At 32.7% G+C, this 25,024-nt stretch overlaps 1 protein-coding gene across 2 annotated transcripts in view; it reads left to right on the plus strand.

Annotated features, from left to right (window-relative positions):
* Nucleotides 1-25,024, plus strand: part of LOC140434177 (uncharacterized) — a 929,087-nt gene that overhangs the window by 601,492 nt on the left and 302,571 nt on the right. For both annotated transcript variants that reach the window (XM_072522244.1, XM_072522245.1), the window contains exon 4: nt 6,751-6,851. In XM_072522244.1, the coding sequence (XP_072378345.1) occupies nt 6,751-6,851 (101 nt within the window). The remainder of the gene's footprint in view (nt 1-6,750; nt 6,852-25,024) is intronic.

A 25,024-nucleotide genomic window follows, 5' to 3' on the forward strand; every position in this document is an offset into this window, starting at 1 on the left:
GTAAAGCGGAAAAGACAACATTGATTCGTGCAAAAAACCAAAGTCACTTTCAATGACACAGGTGAAAATTATTACGGTGACAGTAAAAAAAAATGAAAAACCCAAATAATATACAAAAATATTGGTATAGGGTTGTTAAAATTCATTCTTTAAAAATTTACAAATGCCTGCTTTATTTCAAACATAATTCAATGAAACTTGGATAACTCGAAACTCAAGAGACCGTTAAAAAAATTTGAATTAAAAATATGTCTACAAACAAACAAATAATCTTCAGAAACATCTGCAAACGATAAAAATTAACAAAAGTTGACCATTTTTATCGTTTGCATATGTTTCGTTCCTATTTTTGCCCGAATATTGTCAATCAAAAAAACAATGAGCACATTCTGCCAAAAATACCAATTAAAACATTCGAAAGCTATAAATAATGGTCACATATTGTCGATTTTTATTATTTGCAGATGTTCTCATTGGTATTTTCGGCCAAATCATGGCCGAAAAAATCGGCCGATAAAATCGCCCAGTGAGAACGCGCCACTAAGACAATAAAACATTTTGCCTCAAAAAATTTATTGAAAATAAGAACAATTGTTACAATTAACGAAAAAACAAAATTCATAACAAACCTAGTACCTAGCGAAAATATCAATATTGAAGACAACAAAGTAGAGCTGTTGGAAAACTACATATATCTTGGACACGAAATAAAGATCATAAGAGACAGCCAAACATAAAACTCTGCAAATAGGAGAGAGGAAAATGGAAAGGTCAATGCTGATTGTATCGCTTCGTGACCTAGTTAGAAATAAAGACTTAAGACGAAGAACAAGAGTTACCGATGTAATTTCCCGAATTGCCACACTGAAATGGAACTGGGCCGGACACGTCGCCCGAATCAGTGCCGCAAGGTAGACGAAGAGATTGCTTGAGTGGAGGCCGAGGTTAGACAAAAGAAGTAGAGGAAGACCCCCTACTCGTCGGACTGACGATCTCAAGAAAATGGCAAGAAATTGGATGAAAAGTGCTCAACATAGACCACAATGAAAAAAAAATGGGAGGCCTATGTTCAGCAGTGGACGCAAAGGGCTGGGTGATGATGAACGAAAAAAGGCAGATTTTAATTTTTTTCAAAGAAATCTAAAATTATTTGTAGCCGCTTTTTAGAATTAAGCTTCTCGGTAATGGCAAAAGATTCTAAGATATTCAGTGAACTAAAACTGGAGTCATTTCGGCGGCATTTGGAATATGTATTTCTCCCGCAACTAATGACGCATCGTCTTGATCACTCTCTTGTTTTTCATTATTGTTCTTAAGCACTTCAGCGATGATCTCTGCATCGGATATCTCACCACATACTGCAACATCTTTATCCACTTTGACAGAATCTTCATAAGAGATGGCGGGATCAGAAATGACGTTCTCCCAGCCTTCAACTGAAAGCAGCTCTTCTGTTAAAGTGTCGTTAGCATTTTTCTCGTTCCCTTTTTTTTACAAAACCAGCGTTTTTGAAACAGTGTTTGATCGTTTCGGGTGTTTCGTCAATGTATTTTCAACCAAAAAACGTCTGTAAAAAGGTTTAAGATTTTTTAAGATACCTCCATAGGCTGGAGAACTAAAGTCATGTTAGCAGGAAAAACATTTTTTTACATTTTCTATCAGTGGGATAGTGTTGTCTGCCATACAGTTGTCAATAAACAAAACAAACTTTTCTTTTATAAACTTTTTGTCTAATTTCATCAGCCATTTCTCGAAAAGATCGCTAGTTATCCAAGCTGCTACGCTATTTAGGTATTCCACTGGTTTTGACTTGACGTTCTTAAAACAACGTGGATTAGCCGACTTGTCAATCATCAGCAAAAGTAGTCTTTCTCATCCGTCCATTCTTCTTTTTTTTTTCTTTTGGTATGTAGGCTTTAAAGCCTGTTTCTTCTTCAATATAAGCCTCCTAAATTGTTTCAATTATCGCACCATCTTTTTCTTGATCTGCCAATACTTATTCGTCCATTTGGTGACTTATCTCGTACTATTTGTACCATCCTATCCTCTGACATTCTACTAATTTGTTCGTTTCACTCCTATTTCCGACTTGTCATCCATCCATTTATGTCTTCTCTATTGCATGCTCTTCTTATGTTTTCACTTCTCTCCCTATACAACAGACTTTTTCCTGATATTCGTTGGAGTATTTTTATCTCTGTTGTTTCTAGTAGTCGTCTCGTTTTTGATGTCTCAGGTCTCGTCTCCGCCGTGTATGTTAATATAGGTCTAATTGCTGCTTTATAGATTCTTGTTTTTGTGTCTTGTCTTAGGTGTTTGTTCTTCCAGATTGTGTCATTAAGAGATCACGCCGCTTTACTTGCTCTTAAGCTTTGTTGTAATACTTCTTCTTCAACATCTCCGTAACTAGTTGTATCTATTCCCAGATATCTAAACCTTGCTTCCTGCTTTATTATTTTCCCATCAATTTCGATTTTACATCGTAGTGGGTATTTACATGTTGTCATACATTTGCTTTTTTCTGTAACCTTAACCTTTACATACTGCTTGTATTATTTCGTCGATTATTATATTAAAAAAAATGGTCTTAACGAGTCATCTTGTCTGACTCCGCTTTGTACTGATATACACTGTGTTATTTTTTTTTTAATTTATCTTTGAGTGTATTCGATTATTGAAGTAGATATTTTCGATGGTTTGTATAATATTGATTGCTATGTTTCTTTTATACAGTAGGTGTAAGACGTCTTCGACTTGGATGCGATCGAAAGCATGTTAGATGTTAGATCTATAAAACAAGATATGCTGGTTTATTGTACTCCATGGCCTTTTCTGTGGTTTGTCTTAGTACAAATACGGCGTCTAGGCAGGATCTTCCGGATCTGAATCCTTGTTGTTTACCTGTGATCCATCCATGTTTGCACCAATTAGGAGAGTGACTCTTTCTTTGCTTAGTTTTCGTCCGTGAAGTGCTTTGGTCTTAAAAAATGTCAATACCTAGAAGTACGCCTTTTCTATTGACCCCCAGATATTATAATTAAAAGATAGTGTTTCTTTGGATAGTAACATTCAGTTACAAACAAGTCGCTGAGGCAGTGTAGACTCACAGTTTACAATTATGGGGATGCTTTAAACAAAGTGATACTAACATTGTACAACGACTTGAAATAAATAATACTGGAAAATATAATAAATAATTCTTGTTACAGTAGATATTAAGACATTAATAGTGGCCTAAGCGTTAAAATTATCAGTAAATAAATCAGAATACTTGCAGGAAACCATGAAAAAGTGTGCATATTTCTTAGATAACAATAGAGTTTCTTATTGATCTTTAAGAAGACCAGAGTGGAATAATGGACACCGCAGTTGTAGATGAAAAAAAAAATGTATAAATTTTACAAACATGTAACGATGCTAATAGTGACAACACAAAGAAACAGCTTCATGGCATTTTTTTTTGTTTTAGGTGTATCTTTTTTTATCTTTTTATACTTTTAATATTATATTATTTAATTGTTGATAATATTTTTTACCATTTCTGTTGAAGTTAAAGTTCTTTTTGCTATTGAATGAATTAAAAAATATTGTAAATAAAAATACCTTATAGGATATAGATTTTTAATAAGAATGCTGAATGATAGATGGCCAAGAAGGATAGTATCGCATCGCCTTTGTAACAGAAAAAGACAGAGAGAGAAATCGTTAAAACTGGAGCTTTTTTCTAATAGTCTTCTAAAAAAAGCAATTATTAGGATATGGCAGCTTAAATCAAAATAAAAACAATAAATGCCCAAACAATATACATTAAGAAAGACACAAAAACAGAAAAAAACAAATTACGCACACAGCTCTTGACTTATAAATCAGTTTTTTGTGTACAAATCCCAACAAAAAGTATTAAACATGTTTGGCTTTCTTAAAGACTATCGATCGTCGAATGAACGATCGTCAGGGTTTTTTATTACATCTTAAACATTAAATCCTAAAAGCTCCAAGTTACAGCTCAGCTATTTAGGAGTAATTGTCATAAAAAAAGGACATTTTGTAAGTTTCTAATGCGTATTTTCTTCTAGCCAGCAAACATTTATCTTTATTGATCATAAAGGTTTAAGTAAAATAATTTAAATGGTTATGCTAAGAAATGCTGGTACTAAAAATGGGGACGTCAAATACACTGACGAGCAGGAAATTAGGCTCTCTCCATAATTTGAAAGAATTTTAATTTTTTTTAGTTTTTTGTTTTTTCAATTGTTACATAGTTTTGTAACCGATTGCTTGAAAAAAAGTTGTTTTATTTTTGTTTAGATAAGCGTTTGATAAAAAAAGGCCCCTAACTTACAGTTAGGGTAAATTTTGTTGTTGAGTTAAAAATTGTGGCAAATTTTGAAAATGAGTGTATTCAGCGCCAAAATTCAAAAAAAGGTGGCGTGAGTGAGAAAAAAATGTGAGTTCCTCAACCGCGTATATGTATATCCAAAAAATAATAGACATTTAATACAAAATAGACTAACTGCTGCAATCAGTTGGATTCCCCAAGTGCGACAGAGAAAATTGACACAAAGCAGTCTCCGTCTAATGCGCCGGATTTTTTCGTAAGGCGTCAGAAAACGTCTGTAGATGTTGTCTTTCACCAGAGAGCTTTCAAAGAGAGCGCATTTTGTATTGTTTCTATACAGTGCTAGTCAAAAGTCCGTTCCCCCTCGTAAGTTTTGAACGATTATACTTACGAAATAGGACCTTATGACAAGTGATACCTAGTTTAAAAGGTATTGAAAATACCTGACCCGATTAAAATTGACCACGTGACCTCCTCATTGTTCATTTAGGTCACGTGGTCGATGAACCTTTTAACTGGGCGTAAGCGAGCATTAGATACCAGTGAAGCATCAACAAGTGCACAGGCGAGAGTGGTTCCAAAAATAAAATCAAGAAAATATTCTCAAGTATACTTAAATTTAGGGTTTACTTTTACTAAAGTATAGAAAGAGGAAAGGCCCCTATGTATTATTTGCTCAAAAATTTTAGCAGTCGATAGCATGAAACCAAATAAACTTAAAAGACATTTGGAAACACTTCATAGTGAGTACATTAAGAAACCCCGAGAATTTTTCGAGTTAAAATTAAAATCACATGAAAAGCAAAAATCATTTTAAAAAAAAACTTTGACTGTGAATGAAAAAGCTTTACTTGTCTCTTATTAAAACCTCATATCAAATAGCCAGATGGAAAAAGCCTCACACTATTGGTGAAGAGCTTATTTTGCCAGCTGCAATTCAAATTCTAGAAACTATTTTTGGAGATAATTTTGCCAAAAAATTGGAGTATATACCTCTATCAAATGATAGTGTTGCCCAATTGATGATATAGAAAAAGATGTACAGGATCAGCTACTCGGCAAGTTGCTCGACAAGCTGTTTTCGATTTAGCTTGATGAGGCAACAGATAGCAACAAAGATGCTCATTTTATTGCCTACGTTCGATTTTGTGATGGCACATCAGTGGTAGAAGAACCACTTTTCCGCAAACCAATAGAATTGAAAGCAACATCGCTTCCATTATTTGCTATCTTAAATGATTATATAAACGAAGCAAAAATAGAGTAGAGGAATTACGACGGAATATGCACCGATGGTGCTGTTGCAATGTTCGGAAAATTGCAAAGTCTACAAGCGCTTTTAAAACAAAAGACTCCAATGTGTATATGGACACACTTTATGATCCACAGAGAAGCTCTGGCTTCCAAAGAAATGTCTCCTGGTCTGAACCTTCAGCTGCAAGGAGCCAATACACATATATTGGATACCGGCTACAACGTTAATGCTTGTTGTAGAAAATTAGAATTGTGGAGCAGAAATTTAAAGCAAAAAAACCTAGAAATGTTGGCAAATGTGGATGAATACATTAAAACTTACAAGGTTGAAGAACAACACGTGAAAGTTGTTTTTGTAACCATTGAAAATCATTTAGCGATGCTGACAAAATGTATTTCTTCATCAGTGTTTATGTGTATTTTATTTTTTATTTGGTCAGAATGTTGTTTTGCTTTGATTTTAGTAAATTAATCAATGTTGTTGGTGTTTTTTTATATTATATTACATACTATATTATTTATATAGTAAAAACGCGCAACGCTAGGGGGGCGCGTCCCACAGGTAAAGAATCACTGCCTTAAACCACTAAAAAAATATACCTTGGTTGTGCGACATTGTGCCTTTTCATGTGCAAAATTTCTTATTGTAGTTCTATATTTGGAAAGTTCAAAAATTGCAAAGAGTAATTTTTTCAAAAAATGTGACATGACACTTTTATCCACTTATGTCTTTAGTTATGCTATTGACCTGCTGGAAGGGAGGTACTTTTGTACCTCATTGTGTTAAAGTCTTAAACAATATATCTTGCTTTTGCTTAACTCTTTTATATTATAGCTACCTAAAATAGAAATAATATTTTCAAAAAGAGTAAATTGTATATTATTTGATAACGAATATAAACCGAATGGAAAAATAGAGTTAGTATATTTTTCTAACTCAATAAAAAGAAATGTAAGATCACCCCTAAGCTATAAACAGAGTAACCTCTGCTGTACCATAACTAGCAGCAACTTGCATTCGCGGTTGCCAAACGTAAAAAAGATCGTGTCGCGAAAAGCACTTTCCTCCTTTCTCCACCACAGTTGTTTCTCCACGAGAGTTGCTTAATGGCAAAGTTTGGCGCGACTTTATTCCTAACAACGTTATTTTGTTTCAGAAAACAAAGGAGGCGAAAGCAGACGAATGGTGGATATAACAAGAGACAAACCGATAAAAGTGGCGGTGAGAGTCGTAGTGCCTGTGAGGGATCATCCTAAAGTAAGTTGTCATTTCGGAATATTTCTGATTATAGTGCGAGACATATTAATTTGCATTACAAATATGCCACATAACGACATGGTTTTCAAAATGGTTTATCCGATATGGTATATATTTAAGTAAAAAGAGTACAAATATACACGTAATATATCACATATCATGAATAACATATAAATAGAGATAATAGTTATATGTTCCATGAAAAATTTCTAAAACTTTTTGTTTTGAGTCAGAAACATATTATTCGTTTTATAGAGGACGGAGTATTATACACTAAATAGCGTTAATGCCTGGCTTTTATCTCTGAAAGTCATGTTTGTTCACACTACATGACTTGTGTCGTTGTTCTTGAGAATTTGAGAATTAGTGCAAGAACAAAAAAAAAAAACTCGGAACGTAAAAATCAGGAGAGGGACAGCAGGTTTTTCGGTAAAAAAATAAAACGATTCTATTAACTCGTTTAATTTGATATTTTACAATCATTAAATTACATTTTTAACTACAAAAAATTTGACGTTTCAATTTTCACTCCGGAGATCTTTCTCAAAAAAAAAGGTTATTTAGAATTTTGTTGAATACAAAATTAAAAAATTGAAAATTGACAAACTTGGTCACGGTGTTTCAGGCAACAGTCATGTTTTGGCTGAAAACATAAGAGGATGGATTTTAGCTCTAAGCAAATACATGGGACTTAATCTATTCTGCATTAATAATATCTGATATAAATGTTTGTATGTGAGAAAGTGTTTATTGTGTATGTGTGGTGTGTGTTGCATATGTATTTTATGTGATTATAGAAAAGTGTCTCAGAATTTTCTAATCCGCTGTTGGTATATTCTTATTTTTGACTTCTTCTTTTAGTATTAGCAACCAAAGCCTGCTACTTTCTGCTGATGAGATTGCTTAACATTTAGTGTAAATAACTTTAACCGTTATACATTCTTTTAATAAAAATTCCAAATAATCTTTTTGAGAACGATTTTTGGAGTGGAAATTGAAATGTCAAAACGTTTGTAGTTAAAAATGTAATTATCATTACAGTCAATTGTGGCTTAATCCCATATAAACACAACACTACTAATATTTTATTGTGGATAGTTTGAAAATTAATTATTATTATTATTTAAAAGATGGGAAATAAATACTGTCATTAAGTTGCTTTGTAAATCTAGTCGATATTAGGAATACATAATATTTTTGCATGTATAAGGCATTATTTTATTTTATAAACTTTTTGCTTCGAGTATATTCTATATTTCTGTTATTTTTTATAAGCCAAAGAATTATTTTTTTATTAATATTTGGGTTTTTATTTCCGATTGGCTTCTATAAATGCAATTGCAAGACCGAAGTAAGATTTGAAAAACGAATAGTTCTTTTTTTAAATTTTTTTATTTGATTTGATTAATCGTTTTTTTTTTAACTTTTTTGTATCCCACAACTGGCGCCCAACGTGGGGCCTTAAATATCTAGGGCATTTGGAATTACGAGTGAATTGGAAATAATCATAGGTTTCTGCAGTTTTGGTTACTTACATATTTTTGCAATCTGCCATATTTAAATCCCAACAAAACGATATTTTAATAATTTTAATTCAATTAATTGTTCAATGTTTAAACAATTGCTTTAAATGATAAAAAGGCAACTAAAAAAATAGATTATTAGCAGAAAATAAGAAAAGGCTTTACAGAAACAAGGAAGTCAAATTCAAGTAATTCAAGAAGGAAATAAACAACAAATATAAGAGAATATATTATTGGCACAAAGACAAGAAAATGCTTTTCAGAATTGAAAAAAAAACAATAAACAACAAAATAAAAATTTGATACATATATGTTAAAAGAAATTAATAAACAAAAAAATTAAATAATAACGTAGCAACAAGAAGAAAATTTCTTGAAGAAAACAAATTGGAAAGGTAAAAGCAAAAATCCGAGATATGCGTGTGTGCGTGCTCGTTAGAAAAAATGCAGGAAGAACTAATTGAAGCTGTCAGAAGTTTTCCTGTTCTATATGACACCGATGATGCCTTATATATTAACACCAAAATAAAACATGACGTCTGGAATAGAATTGCCAGTTAATTTAAAAAACGGTGAGCTTGGGTAAAAACAAGTGATGTTTTATGTTGAATTGACTGTAAAAACTAAATATAGACATCAAAACAATCGTTGGATAAAGCAATGTTTTTCCATTCATTCTAAGCTTCCCATTAAGTTATGAATTAATATTTTTGCACTTCGATAACTTACATTGCCATCCATGTATGGATGGACATTTTGTAAACTTTTCGCTTACTTTAAAAGCACTTAATATACTTCTATTATTTGTTGGTCGTAAATAAAGTAACTGACAAGTAGGCAAATCATCCAGTTGTTCGTCCAAAGTATTCACACTTTTCTTTATCGAATAGTTGTCTAATACACAAGCTGCTTTTACAATAGTGACGATACTATCCACTTTTATTTATTTTTTCAAAATATGGAATCGCGGAGCCAAAATACGAAACGCACATTCTGTACACTGGCGCGCATTTGAAAGAGTCTGTAAACGTTTCTTCTTGGATAAGGTCTCATAAAATTTTGTGTTAAAGAAAACGCCTTATCTCCCACGAATACTTAAGGCAAAAGTCCTTCAACTGTTGGTAGTTGTTGGTTTCGGAAGATCTAATTCTGCGTGAATTCTTTCTTATGTGACCATATGCCTTTAGTCGACTCAGCCCATAAATTTTGTGCGATCTGTTTGTGTTGCCCTGCGTATAGGTAAAATTGTTATTTAAAAGCATCATACATAAAGTTTTTGGTTATTGTTTGTTTTAAAAACATGGCTAAACTATTTCAACGATCGTACTATAATTATAAAAAAAAAAGTAATTTATATTTTTTTCTGTAATCAAGACCTACCTACAATAAGCGACATCCGCATTGAATTCAATGAAATGATTCGTTTCCCTCATTTTCTTCGACGAACGTATAGTATCATATTTCAAAATAAAATTTTATGCCTGAACAGCTCCGGAAAATACTAAAATGGACAGTTTCGTAATTACATAACAAAGCGCTTTCCATTGGCATTGCTTTTGAAATAAGAGAATCGGTAAAAGTGCAAAACAAAATTTTATGAGTGGATATAAAAGCAGGACCCTATACACCGGAGATTTATTTATTCACGTGCACATATCAGTGGCACAACAGAAATATTTTTCGAGAAAAAATTATAATTGGAAGTTTATTTAATCTAATATAATATTTTTAATATAATATATAGTTTACGTTTACGTAAAAGTTTACGTTTAAAATTTAGGTCTAGCAAAGCCTTACTTTCGCTTTGATGTGTTCGCTGACAGTATATGTCATAAGAGCACGATTTCTTAGTCTGTGTTTGAATTGGTAAACAACACCGCATTTGAGGTCATTTCGGCTTCCCATGAACTCATCAGATGCAGCGGCTGATAACAAAATCAAAAGAAACGAACAAAACCCTCCTAATTGTTTCCCACTCAAGTGGTACGCGTACAAAGCGTACAAAGGTGGCATCTACTTTGATGACCATAAATGAAAACAATTTAATAATATTGTTTTTTGTCCTTAATGCTATATAAATTTTTTTAAAATTTTAGTGTGTGTGTGCGTGTGTGTGTGGGTTTAATTTTTTATTTAGCCCCTGCGTCTGATAAGGCCATTGAAGGTCATCGAAATTACGTCAGATGAGTCCTGGTTTTTTAACTTATTTTATTTAACTTTGTCCGTCGTTTTTTGGGTTTCACTTCTATCTCTTTTTTAGAAAGAAAATTAATGACCTTTTAAATTTTTTTCCAAGACAACTTTGGAAAACTTTTTTTAGATTTTTTTTTCAGCAACCTATCGTACTACAGCCATTTGTATACCCATTTTAGAATTCTGGTACCCTGTACTAGCTTGTACAGGTCTAAAAGATGACTACTATATGTTTTTGTACATACTTAGGAGTTAAGTTTTTGCTGCCTGCAATTTAAAGCTCGTAGTCATGCAAGATACAGTTTACTATTTGAGGTCCTCTATTGTGACTCATAAGTTAACCTCTTTTATTTTCAGAACGTACTCCACACTCTCTACTAGATGGCTGAGTGCCCTTTCCATAAAGAGTCCTGCTCTATACGCATACTGCCTCTAATGCATCGGACTTTAAACCAATACACAATATCTAATCCTATGTATCGGCCAGTTTTTCTAGAGTCTTCATGAGTACGAATGACATCAGAATTATTGGCCTCATGGACTTAGCTTTTCCTGCCCAGGTCGTCAGCTTTAAGTATAAGAACCACCCTTTTTGACTTTCATGCTTTTCGTATGTACCCCAGGCGTAAGCTAGCCTGTCATATTATACATAATTTTTGTACAGAAAGTAATTTTCTTTCTGTAGAAACATTGGATTAATCACTATTGGTTCACCATTTCTTTTGCCATATCAGTTTTCCCTTAAACTATAAATTATGGTCTCCAGTCCAATCTGCTAAAATATGTCTAGCGGCATCAGTTTTGTTTCAGACTTAGAAACCTACACCTTTTTGGGGTTTCTTTACCATTTTAGTGTATTCAGCTAACTTCTTTTAGGGAATACTTATCTAAAAATCCTTTAAAAAAATTGTATGGAAGCGGTAGTTTGTTCTATCTCCTCCTTATGCTTTCTTCACGATTCTCTTTTTACGTTTCTTAGTTCCTTATAATATTAAGTCAGCTTTTTGATAATCACTACACCCACCTGATATATTGGCGAAATTAAATTTTCGTCTGTCTTTTGTTCTCTGATTTGTAAAGTTATCATTCCACCAGGGCACTTTCCTGTTCGAATATCTCACTAGTTCCGGACAATTTCATTGGAATATCGACATAACAACTTCTTAAAGTGGTTCAGCAAAATTAAGTATATTTCCAGTGTATACGTTTTCGTCCTGTAATCCCTGACTAAACAATATTCCAGGTCTGCTTGATATGCTTTCCAGATTCTTTTATGACACCTGCTGCTTAACTCAGGGTACGCGAATTAAACTGAGAGAACAAAAAGAAGGTAAGACATAAAGTTTTACCAAAGGATATAAAAATGGAAGAAAATCAAATCAACAAGTTAAAAAGCAGAGCAGAGAATACAACTATAAATAGATACGAACTATTAACAAATTCTAAAGCGAATTATATAGATCCATATAGAAACACAAAAGTAGCCAACCTTTAATATTTGCAAAAATAGAAATTATATACCAAATATCAGATTTATTGCCTGATATAACAAAATCAGAACTCACTGGTATCTTGAAAAAAATAGAAAAGAATAGAGCTCCAGATAAATATCAAATGGAACACAACGAAAAAACATGAGAATGATTTTACTTTCTAAAAATAAAAACAACACAACTTAAAAAAAATATAGTTCGGTTATTATTAAGCCAGGTCTACGGTTGTAATAGTAGTTATACAAATGGAAAGAAAATTAAGACGTACTAAGTACTAACATAGAAAACAGATTTCAAAATATTTACTACATAGGTCAGTCGTCAGAGAGTCACCCCTAAAAATCATACGAACACGCTGAATTTTGCCAAGAATATTAATTTTTGGTATGCTAAAAAAGATGCAAAAATGTTTACCTCTTTTACACCTGGGCTTCCCCCTAGAACCCGCCTCGTAGCATAAAAAAAACATAAAAACATAAAAAAATCGATTTACCAAGAATCTGTACGTCGCAAAAAAAATATTTCAAATAAAAAATGGAGCTCAGATAATTCTAAACAAAAATGTTTATTAGCACTTTTTGTGTAGAGTAAACCATTCTCTTAGAAAAACGCTTGAAGCGACCGTCGATTTTGAATGTCAGTTACGTGCACGAAATCAATGTTCAATAAAATTTGTATAAGCTCGACGGTAAAAATTCGATATCTTTTGATCCAAATGTCCTATCGATAAAGATTAAGATGCGTTTTAAAGTTAAACACCGGCTCAACACCGAAAGGTACAAATGGGTCTACTGATTAAGTAAAGTAAGTAAAGTAAAAGTTTAAAGTTAAAGAGTGCAGTTTCGTATGCAGTTCTTGTATTTTGCCGCGAATAAACTCAGTTTTTATAAAGGTGTTAAATGAACATGGCGCGATTTTTGCCATTTTTTAAGATTTTCGTTAGATCAGTAAAATTGATCACTTTTGTTGACCAGTCGTACTAAAATTTCCATTTTTAGAGATTTAAAACTTAAATTGCAGATAATCTTTAAAACCTACGACATGAAATTTCAATTTTGAGTTGTGGCAAGAAATATAAGGCATTTGAATGAATAAAGAATACAGAATTTAATGTTTTACATTTCAAATGATAGCACGTCACGGGAAATACCTCCAAGAAGACGGTTTTGCGAGTAGTTTATAGCAGAAGTTTGGTTCTTTTGAAAAACGTACTATTTAAAAAAAAATATTTTTAAACGTTTTGGATTGTTTGTTATGTAAAAGTTTAAATCCAGCGCTTTTTAAGCATATTTCAAATGCGTCACATTTGTTGCAAAGACTCAAAAATGAAATTTCATGCTATAAGTTTTGAAGGTTAGGCTCTAGTGAAATTTTTGAATTTGACTTAAACTACTATTATTAATAATTAGAGACTCAAACGAGTCATGGAAGTCTAGCCAGTTTTCAAACTGGCCTGAGAATTTAGGCAGCTCTATTGTAGGTAATTTAATGTTACTATGGTTACCATTATTTGAACAATTTTGACTTAAATTATTAGACATTTCAGATGATTTATTAATAACAGATTTTGATATAAGTAGTTTTGCTAATGCTACTGAAGAATAAAAACTATTTGCAAACTCTACCCTAGAACTAATATCATTTTCAGACACAGAATCTTCCAGACAGTCGATTTCATCTTGAATATTTTCAAACGTTTCTATTAAGTTATTCATCTTACAAAGACGTATTTCTAACTCCGCTACTGGAAGATTCTGCTCATCCAAATCTTTTATTTTATTTAAATAATTATTAACATTTGTTAGTTTTGTTTTGATTACTGACCTTTTCCTGCGTAGCATTGCAATATCTGACATTTTATCAGTTTCAAGTCAAATATCAGGAATAATAAATTATATTGAAAAAACAAAAAAAATTGTGAGATAGAAACGTTAAAAAGGATATTACTTCGTATGACCTATTGTAAACTATCCTAACAGTACCAGATCGATACCTTCCTAGAGGGGTACATCAAATTGCATTCACCGCAACACTGAAGAAAGTAGGTGTTACCGTTAGGACCTGGAATGGGACGATCCAAACGTCCATACATTGTTGATGGACCAACAATACTTGCCTTCTCGATGTATGAACGCCAAATTTGGGTTGATTACTTGAAATTACGAATTATATTCTTCCTGTTAATAACCAAATCCTGTGAAGAAAAACCAAACCATGAAGGGATTAGAAGAAACCATGAAGGTTGGACTGTATATTTGCGCTGGTTATGAACTTCTTGTTGAATAAATTAATTAAAACTTTGACAGAATGAAAAACGTGTTTGTCACTTGAAGGAACAACTTATTCCGACTGTTACAATGTTGCCGTTCAGACAATTTGTGCTAATTGGCGTGCAATTTGAAGTCCAAACAGGCTCTAGTAATCGAAACTTATTATTATATACAGTCAATAAAAGGGATATATTGTATTGATCCCATAAAAAATGGCAAAAATCGCCCCTCGTTAATTTATTTATTTTAAATCTAAGTTTAATTACGGCAAAATAAAAAAAAATGCATTCGAAAGCTAAACTCTTTACCTTTAAACCGCATCTTGATTTTTGCCGATAGGACACTTGGATCAAAAGAAATCTAATTTTTACCATTGAGCAAATACAAATTTTATTCAACATTGATTTCGCTTTAGTAACTGACATTCAAAATCGATGGTCGATTTAAGCGTTGTTTCTGAGAGAACGGTTCACTTTACACAAAAAGTGATATTAAACTTTTTTGTTTAAAATTAACTCAGCTACATTTTTTATTTGAAACATTTTTTTCTCCGGCGTACAAATTATTGGTAAATCGATTTTTTTGCGTTTTTACCCCCCTACGAGGAGAGTTTTAGAGGGAATGCTAAGGGTAAAAGTGGTAAACTTTTGCATCTTTTTGGGGATCCCAAAATTAATATTTTTGGCAAAATTTAGCTTGTTCGTATAAGTTTTAGAAGTTGAGTGGCATTTTGGTCTTTGACGACTGGAGTATACACTAACAACTACATGTAGATCATGAAAACCTTGACAGGAAAGAGTAGAATTAAACAGGCCAGAAAAAACTATGGTTAAAGTAACAACCACTACTATGAAACCGTAGTCATATATAAATTGAACAGGTTTAGGAGTCAGACAGAGTAAACAAACATTGAAGATTTCACTGATGATCTAGTTATTATAGGTCAAATTTAGGAACAGCACACAGAGACGGTACATGAACCCATTTAAACAACTAAAAATATTGGTTTAAACAAAGATTGGTATGCAAGCAGCACAATACAAATAACGAAAAAGGAATAAAACTGATAAAGACATCTGGGGATTCCCAGAGATAACCAAACGCATGAATGAAAACTACGAATATATCTTGGAAAACAACGGGATGCATTTAAAAGCGATCTACGTATATATCTCCAAAGAAAAGTAAATGATCAACTGATATATCAGTACTGACATACCGAGTAGAAATACGAAACGAAAGCTTTAAGCACTAAATTAAATGTGACAAAGAGCAAAATGTAAAGATCAGAGGAGACAGTAGCTATTGGAATGGAGACCACATAAACGAAACTTCAGAATACCACCAACACTATGGACGGACGACCTAAAGAAAATTTATGAAAATTAAATGAATGTGGCGCATGATAGATCGCATGATTAAATCAAATCTCTTAAACAGCTAAAGCATGATTTGTTACATGTTTATATTTATCATTATTTTTATTAGATATTGAGATTTTTAAAAAGGAGTTTCCATACATTTTGTAAAATCCAAATAAAATAAAATAAATGAAGTGGAATATTATTGATTATTAATACAGCAACTATTAATTTAGCCTTTAAATGTCTGTTGCTGATAATATTACATTTGCAGATTTTAAAATTAAATTTTTACTGGTCCAATTATGTTTGTTCTGCAAAGAAAACGATCTTAATATCTTTCTAACTTTCAAATTCAGTCTGAAATTGCGCCTGATGTTATCTTTCAATCAAGAAAGTCGTTTAACGTTTCTGCTTATGGCACAAAATGTTAGGTTATTGGCAGCGATCTCAATTTATGAAGGACATTTCCCGATCTTCCGGCATAGCCGGTGCATTTATTAGAAATACGAAATGGACGGTTTATTTAAATTTAGATCAAAGGAGCTCTATAATTGTCGATTTGGAATCGAGACCTGTCTTTCGCAGCTCAAATGGTGCCTTTTACGTTCCAGAGGTTGGAAATGTAATCAGATGCAATTACGAGCTATAAAATTAAATTGTTTGTGCAACAGACAGTCACATAATCCTGTTGAAAAGTTAGTAAACGATTATGAATAATGGAAATGATTTGATCACAGATAAAACAAATGTTAATTGAGGGCTCTCACTACAAAAAGGTTCATATCCACTTTCGCGACTTTGCTACTATTGGCATTTTTTTAACCATGATAAGTGACTGATAAATGACCATATTTTTATTTTTAGTTTAGGTTTAGAGTATATTTTATTTACTAGAATTGTTTAATTGAAATCCATCTTTGATCAGGTTAGCTTTAAGTATTGTAACTTGGCGTTTGTTGTTAAGAATCCGTCCAAACATAATCAGCCTGGGGCTGATTATGTTTGGTTACGATTGGTGACGATTATTAATAATAATAACTTTTATATGCTAATGATTTAAAACCTTTGCAACTTCGTACGCGACTGCAAGCAGTGTATGGAACTGCATGTTTTACACATCCAACTGTCTGTTGTTTTACACACTGACTGGGAAGAAACTAAGGTAGAAGAAAACGATAATAACTTTAATGATATTGAAAACAAGTCTGATCCACTTCATATGAAGATAAAAAAATCAAAATAAATTGAAAAGCTTCCGGCCTTTCTACTCAGTATATTTAATGTAGAGTCTCACTGCTGCTGGAAAAATTCCTCCAAGACATATATTGAACCAGACTGTACTTCTAAAAGACAACTTTGCTTGTTTTATACAGAAGACTGGTGTCCAAAAAATAAGGTTTTTTTAAAGTTTTTTAAAATTTTTTACCTTAAATTTGAGTTTGTTTAAATCCAAGAATAAATAGAGATATTGAAAGTAAAATCATAAATTTAATTTATACATTATATTGGAATCAAAGCGGCATAGTTCATCGATGGGCAACAGTCAGCAGGAATGAAGATCTGTAGAGGAGTTACACATGGATGCAATGGGCATAGACGACCTATACCATTCTATCTATAGCTTAAATATGAATAGTACTGAGTTGAGAATTACTATAAATGCTAAAAAATGCTAATTACAAAAAGATCACAAAATATACACTACATATTCACAATCAATGGTACCGTGATAAAACAAGTAGAAAAATATCAGTACTTGAAATTTTTTAAAACTCACAATAATAAAAAGGAAAGTTTTCACAAGATATTAAATAGAACAACGTATTAACCTTTGGTACAGTCAAATTCCTTATGATGAGGGCTGGAGTCCAAGCAATTTGCTGGCGTAGTAAGGAATACGGGTCTTAATTGAGAAGAAATTAGTTTGTTATACCCAAATGCTATTATTTCTTCAGCAGCGGGCGAAGATAGGTCTTCACACCTTAATTTCAAACGAGAAAGTAAATAGAATATAGAAGGAATACGTTTTTATAGAAAAATATTTACATTGTTAGTCGGAATAGATAACTGGCTGGTCAACAAAATGAATTTGTGAGAAAAAAATAAAAAATAAAGTCCTGTACAGGGCGATATAAGTAAAATTTAATAAAATGAACAACATTGGACAGTATTAAATGTACCGGATCGGCTCTGCAAATATGGTATTGTTTGGTTTGTTATTGTCCTGGCTGAATCTTGTTACACTATTACATTTTCCAAACGCTAGTTGCTAATTTCAGTTAAATCTGCTTCTTGGTGAACGTCGAGTTCTCCTCACTACTCAAATCGTCTTAGTACAAACCTCCACGTTGGTAAAACTGTGATTCTATATTTGGCAGCACAGTAAATGGGCACTTTTAGAGCACGTAATCTGAATCGTCGAATAACGAACGCTGATTGTGCAGAGTATGCCTAATTGTAAGAGTGCCATATTTTGACCTCTTTAAGATCATTGAGTCGCGCACTAGTGCATTTACTATCCTTTTGAGTTTTTTTAGCTACTATGAGACTGTACACCCTCAAAGTCTTCTGGAAGCTTAGGTTTGGAGTTAGGGTACCTATATCCCAAATATATCTAAGCGGGGTACGTAATTTTCTCCTATTCATCCAATTCATCGAACGAGATAGACAAGTTACAATGTGAAATGTTACATGTGAAACATATAACATACAAGTGACTGTTATCTATGTTTGAATTGAATGTCCTCGTTTTGCTAAAAATCGTATCACATTTATGATTTCTTATAGTACAAACAGTTTATTGGTATTTTTTACTCTGTACTTAAAATTAACCAGTACTGTTTTGACATCCATAAAGCATATATTCGCTTATAAACCACATCTTATGTCTAATATAATAATCAAATACCCTGTACTCACATACATAGGATTTAATTTCCCATTTGTATCGATTGTTTGATATTGGTATTGGAGCAGGTGTTAATATACAGACATGTCTGATTTAATCTATTCATATTACATAAAAGGAAGATTAGTTTCAGGTTTCTAAAGCTGTCTCTAATGCAGGTTACAATATGCTGATACATTTGTGATATACCTTCACGGAGAACTCTATACGCGGCCAATTATTTGTTAATAACTAGCTTATATTGCTTTAAGGTGCAATGGAGAATAAGGAGTCTAAATTAAAAGAGTCTTAACAATCACAATAATACTACCGCAGAGATAAACCGCAGAATTTGCACGGCCAACAAATGCTATTTTGGGCTCAAGCTCCTCCTTATAGAGGAGCTCGAGAAAATAAAACTCTACAAACCAATAATACGCCCAGTCCTAACATACCTATGGTTCAGAGGCCTGAACAAAATATAATCAAAACATGTTAGAATGTTTTAAAAGAAAAGTATTAAGGCGAATTTATGGTTCAGTGAATGACAATGGAGTGTGGAGAAGACGATACAACTTCGAACTTTATAGAATATACCAGAAACCTGATATCGTAAAACATATTAAGATAGAATATCTGAGGTAGATAGGGCATATAATGCAAATGGAACAAAATGACCCAGCTAGAAAAATGCTCCTTGATAGGTATCAAGGTTCCTTGATAACATCGATGGAGACATGAGAAATATGGGAATACGTGCTTGGAGGAGAAAGGCGATGATTAGGGACGACTGGAGAGAAATTCTTGAGTAGACCAGGAACCACGTAGGGTTGTAAAGCCATAATGATGATGTTGTTTTTGCAGTCAACCAGTGACCCTAAATAGCAGGACTCTTCCACCTTCTTAACTCAGAAGTCCCATGTTTTCTGTAGCGTTTTTTATACGTGTAAAAGCCTTAGCTGCTTTAATTCGGGTTCTTCCTATGATCACGGCACCATCAGCATATGCCATTATTTGTATACCACGGGTAAATATCGTACCCATAAGTTTATTCCCGAATCTCTCTTAACTTTTTTTAACTCTAGTTTAAACTGCATGCATGATAGCGCATTTCCCTGACACAGTCCTCTGTTAGTTGTAAATAGTCCTGAAAGATCCCTTTGTACCTTGCACTTTACATTCAACGTTCAAGTAGAAGCGCTGCTAGGGAGTTAAGAATGTTACTGTAACGAAAGTGTAGGAAAACACGGTTCAAAGAATTTTAAATACTTTATACAGACGACTACTTTCGAAGAATGGAAGTTTTGTGAAACTTTAATTATGAAGACTAATTATGAATGTAATTTTATTAAAAACATTTTATTTACTGATGAATCTTCTGTTACGTTAGTAAGGAGACAAAATCCTTCCATTACGAAGTATTGGGTGCAGGAAAACCAGCAAAGAAGTGTTGTTTACCGAACTCATCGTCCTCAAAAAGTTAACGGCTGGACTGCCCTTTTAGGAGACCACATAATAGGTCCATTTTTTATTGAGGGCAACCTGAATGGTAGATTATACCTCGATTTGTTACAGAATCATGTTCTTTCCGCTAATCTTCCTGATGTAAGTCTGGAGAATGTTTGGTTCCATCAAGACGGCTGTTTAGTTCACAACGCTGGAATCATGGTCAATTTAATTAATTCTACCAATCCCTTTTGATATTCCAAATTTGATCATAGCCGAATATAATTGGGGTCTGTCAGCAATATCGTACGCTGTCTAAAAACCTACGAACAATAATTAAAGCACCAAAACACGTACATATTAAACCATTAAAATTAGGCATATAGACTGATAATATATTAAAATTATAGTGCATCACGGGGAATATTATCGTAAAATTCAGTATACTCCCTGTCTACAACTGACTTCAAATCTTGTAGGTCATCAAACTTCCATTGCTTAATCTTCAGCCTTCCGTTGAAAACATTTGGAAGATTCTCAATAAGCGCAAGAGAAGCTTTTGTGCCTTTCCTTTGCAGAAGATCTTCCCACTCATCCAAAACGTGTAGTTTGAATTGGATTTTACTCTTTGGGAGATATCTAAATGCTCTTACATTCACAACACATCATGAACCAATACCCTTTCCTAATCGAACTAATTTATAAAATACGTGCTTGTTAAAACATTTGAATAAATTATGATGAAGATATTTAGCGTTAAGGTTGAGATTTTTTGGCTTTGTGGTACACAGGAAATAGTTGACCACTGCATCGATCTTCTTATTTTATAGCCTTCGTTCGATAGTGGAATTTTTTTGTTAATTAATTAACAACATTCTTACTGGAAGAGATGTGTAATAGAACGTTAAAAAGTAAAGTAAAGTTCGTGTAACCTTCTGGCTAAGGCCTAGTGTTAGGGTTTTCAGGTCGCGCAAGTGCCCCTAACATGACTTAACGACTAGTTTCGTAGCCGGGACCGACGGCTTTACGTGCCCTCCGAAGCACGGTGGCAGCTCAGGTAAATTAGAAATGTAAATTTTTGTCGGTGCCGGGATACAACGTTAAAAACATTCCATTTTCTATTTTGATAGAAACAATCGTAACTTTAGATTACAATTTTTTTCTTATCTTCGGGAGAAGTAAACAGAAAATGAGAAGTAATACTAGCAAATTCATTAGATGTTAAAACTTTTATTTTATTTCAAAGGAAACATTGTCTATCGTTACTTTTTTAATCAAAAAGCAGTTGGCTTAAAGGTCCATTGTAAATGTAAGACATTTTTTGTTTCCTTTTCATATGTTTCCTTAATATATAAGCTTCATAACCATTTAGTAAAAAAATTAACATTCTTCGATCAATCTATTTGCATATTAATACCAATCACGTTGATTCTTTAACCAACAATTCTGCCTTCGGCCAACGGATCTTCTTTCTTGAATCTTTCCCTCTATTATGAGCCTCAAAATTTCATATTTTGATCCCTTTATCAAGTTACCTAAGTAGTTTCCAGTTTTCTTGTTTGTATAGTGGAGATTATTATCTGTTTCTTTATTAACACGCTCCAGTACTTCTTTATTTGTAATTCTATTCCGTGATATTTCTAATACACTGCGGTATAACCAAAGTTTGAAAGCCACGATTCTTTTTAAATTGAATTTTTTTTTTGTCCTTGTCTCAGCTCCATATAATAATATTGAAAATATATAACAGCGAATGGTACGTTCAATATGATTAGGTTCATTCGTATAAATGCTGATCTGACAACCTCTATTCACCTGTTTATTTCTGTAGTATGACCATTGGTTTCATTATTTCCATCAAATCATGATTTCTATCATGGATAACCATTAAAACTACTGCCATTTTAGTGTAATTGCCTGTTAGATATCTTAATTTTTCACCCATTCTATTCAAAAAAATCGGCAAATTCTAAACGCTAATATCTGAGTCAATTTTAAACTTAAAAACTTTTGTAAACCACCATTTCAACGTAAATTGCATACGTTAAATTTTTATGCAGCAATACCTACACAAGTATGCTAAGAAAAAAGTTTGTCAAAAAAAAGTAATCAAAATTTAAAAAAAAAAGTTTGAAAATTTTTTGATTTCTTTTAACATTTTTTTTGATTGATTTTTTGATGTTAAATTGTGAGATATTTACTAAAAATGCATAGTTTTTGAGTTACAGCCAAAAAAAAAGACTAAAAGTATACATATTTAAGAGGTTCTCAACAATTCAAAGCTCTGGTAGCACTCTTCGATTTTATCATTTTTAGAGGTCAGTTGGTAATTTAGGCACTTAAATCTAAAATCAAAGAATGAAAAAGAAAAGTATTTTTAAAGTATGTAAACATTTATTTCCTAGCTGAGCACTTTCGGATTACAAAGCCATGTTCAGAGCTATGCTACAATAGAACACTAATATAAATAACTTGTTTAAAGGTTACAATGTTTCACTTACGTCTAGTCACGTTCAATGTTAGGTTCAGTTTTTAAAAAGTACCGCTACTAAGGACAGATCTTATTTTGATAAACAAATATGTCTATACGTTAAAATATTCCTTTGGAAAAACAAAAAAAAAAGACTGTAGACTGGAGAAATTTGGTTATGGTACGGGGAATCGAATGCCAGCCTTTTAAATGAATTTTCAAAGACGGTGACAATTGACATATATATGTCATATTTAGAAAACTAAGAATATTACACATATCTAACAATTGATGAATTTATCATGTATCATGTATCAAAGACTGTCTAAAATTAAATTTTATAAATCTTGTTTATCATGTCAGTGGCATAGTAATATTTAATTAAAAAATCTCAAATAAAAAGATCTTTAAAAAAAGTCACTTAATAGTATTAAAAAGTGTTGATAATACTGTATTTCCTATGATCTTATTCGTAAAATACAGTTGATGTAGACGTTCTAGTTGGTTCATACGAACTGTGCTGCACAATTTAAAGCTTTCCTGTAATCTTTATATTGCTCTAAGATCACATAATCTCTAAAATAACTACACCGTCTTTGCTTTCTGTAAACATATGCGAGTCGACAGCTAAGCGATTTAGTTCGCACTGCAGGCAGTGTGTTGTTTCCTAAATAAATACAAACTTCCTAAACTTTAACAGATATTTATCTTTGGACGGAATAAGAAATGTCCCAAGGGGTACATCTTGTAGATTTAGGCCACAATATCAAGTTAAACATAACATTCTTTTAGACTAGACAGTCGCAGTCCTTTGTAACTAAAAGTTAAAAACCTCTCAGATTGCTGTTAAAAAGCACAAATTGACTACAGAGATTACACTTTGTATGTTTTGTAGTTTAAGCTGATATTTAGAATTAATAAATAAATATTTCTTATCGCTTTCACGTTTAGTGTCTATACTGTGACTAAGTACACTGCACTTATAACATTTAATTAAACAAAATTTTTTTGATTTCAACGAAATTTGCTTAGGCTTTCACTATTCTAGCTCTTCAGTTCACATATTTTCAGTTATTTTTGATAGTTTATTTTTTTCTCTATTTTAACGTATTTGCGCACAATGCTAAAAATTTCATTGTTACTTATATCTTTACTAACCCGCTTAAAAACTTTTTATATCAGAATACAAAGTAATATGCAAGAATATTAAGCGAGCTTTTGCATGAAATTGAAAAAGCATTCTACTAATCAGGTACCGGCTAAACAACAACAGATATGAAGATGACACTATCCATTTTGCAAATAATCTAGGAGATCTACAAGGCCTAATAAACAAAGTCACTGAAAACCCTACTATTCAAAATTGTTTTACAGAAAAGTTCCCAAATCTCTTTATAAATAAGCCAAGAACAGCCAAACCCTTCTACGCAAGGATTAGAAGAATGCTTTCCATCCCAATCGTTCTTAATTCCTCCATGGCAAATAAAGAACCCTCAGTGCCTAACCCGTCTGATTTCTTTCGACAAACATTCAACAAACCCACAGTTAATCAAATCCGCCTTTAATGACATGCTTCACAACTACAAGGATTATGCACATATATACACAGACGCATCTAAATCAAATGAGGGTAGTGGTGCTGCAGTCATAACCCCAACCTCGACAAATAAATACAAACTCCCTTCAGATATAACCAGAAATTCATACCGCTCAACTGAATGGAAAAAATATTATATTATTTTGGATACTATCCCATATTGGAATTCAAGGAAATGAAGAGGCAGACAACGCTGCAAAAGAAGCTGCAACTAGTGATAGTGCGGAGTGTACTGAAACATTTACGAATGCGGACGTAAAAGCGGCGGTTAAATGTAAAGTGCGATATATGTGGGAAGAAAAGTGGAAAGTGTCGTCGGCCAAAACCCTGGCCCACATTACCAACAACTCGGAAAGCAGTAAAATATTATACATTAAGATTATTTTGGATACTATCCCATATTGGAATTCAAGGAAATGAAGAGGCAGACAACGCTGCAAAAGAAGCTGCAACTAGTGATAGTGCGGAGTGTACTGAAACATTTACGAATGCGGACGTAAAAGCGGCAGTTAAATGTAAAGTGCGATATATGTGAAAAGAAAAGTGGAAAGTGTCCTCGGCCAAAACCCTGGCCCACATTACCAACAACTCGGAAAGCAGTAAAATATTATACATTAAGATGTAAAAAATATCTTCTATCTATCTTACTTGTTTTACTAGTAAGAAAGTTATCAGCATTAAATGGCAAAGCGGTCTTCAAACGTGGCTTTGACTTTAGTATACATTGTTTTAATGATGATTATTGTTATTAGAGTCTTGAGTCTCGAGTCGCATGAAGGCACAGCAGTCGTAAGACATATTTAGTAGCTTTTTTCTGTAATATCGTAAGATAATGAATCAGTTTATATTGGTATTATCTCATATACTGCCGTTATGCAGTAACAGTTAACATTACTGTTTGCAATTCTTCCAAGCATGCCCACTGCTGCA

Source organism: Diabrotica undecimpunctata, chromosome 2, assembly GCF_040954645.1.
Source record: "Diabrotica undecimpunctata isolate CICGRU chromosome 2, icDiaUnde3, whole genome shotgun sequence".
Taxonomy (NCBI): Eukaryota; Metazoa; Arthropoda; class Insecta; order Coleoptera; family Chrysomelidae; genus Diabrotica; species Diabrotica undecimpunctata.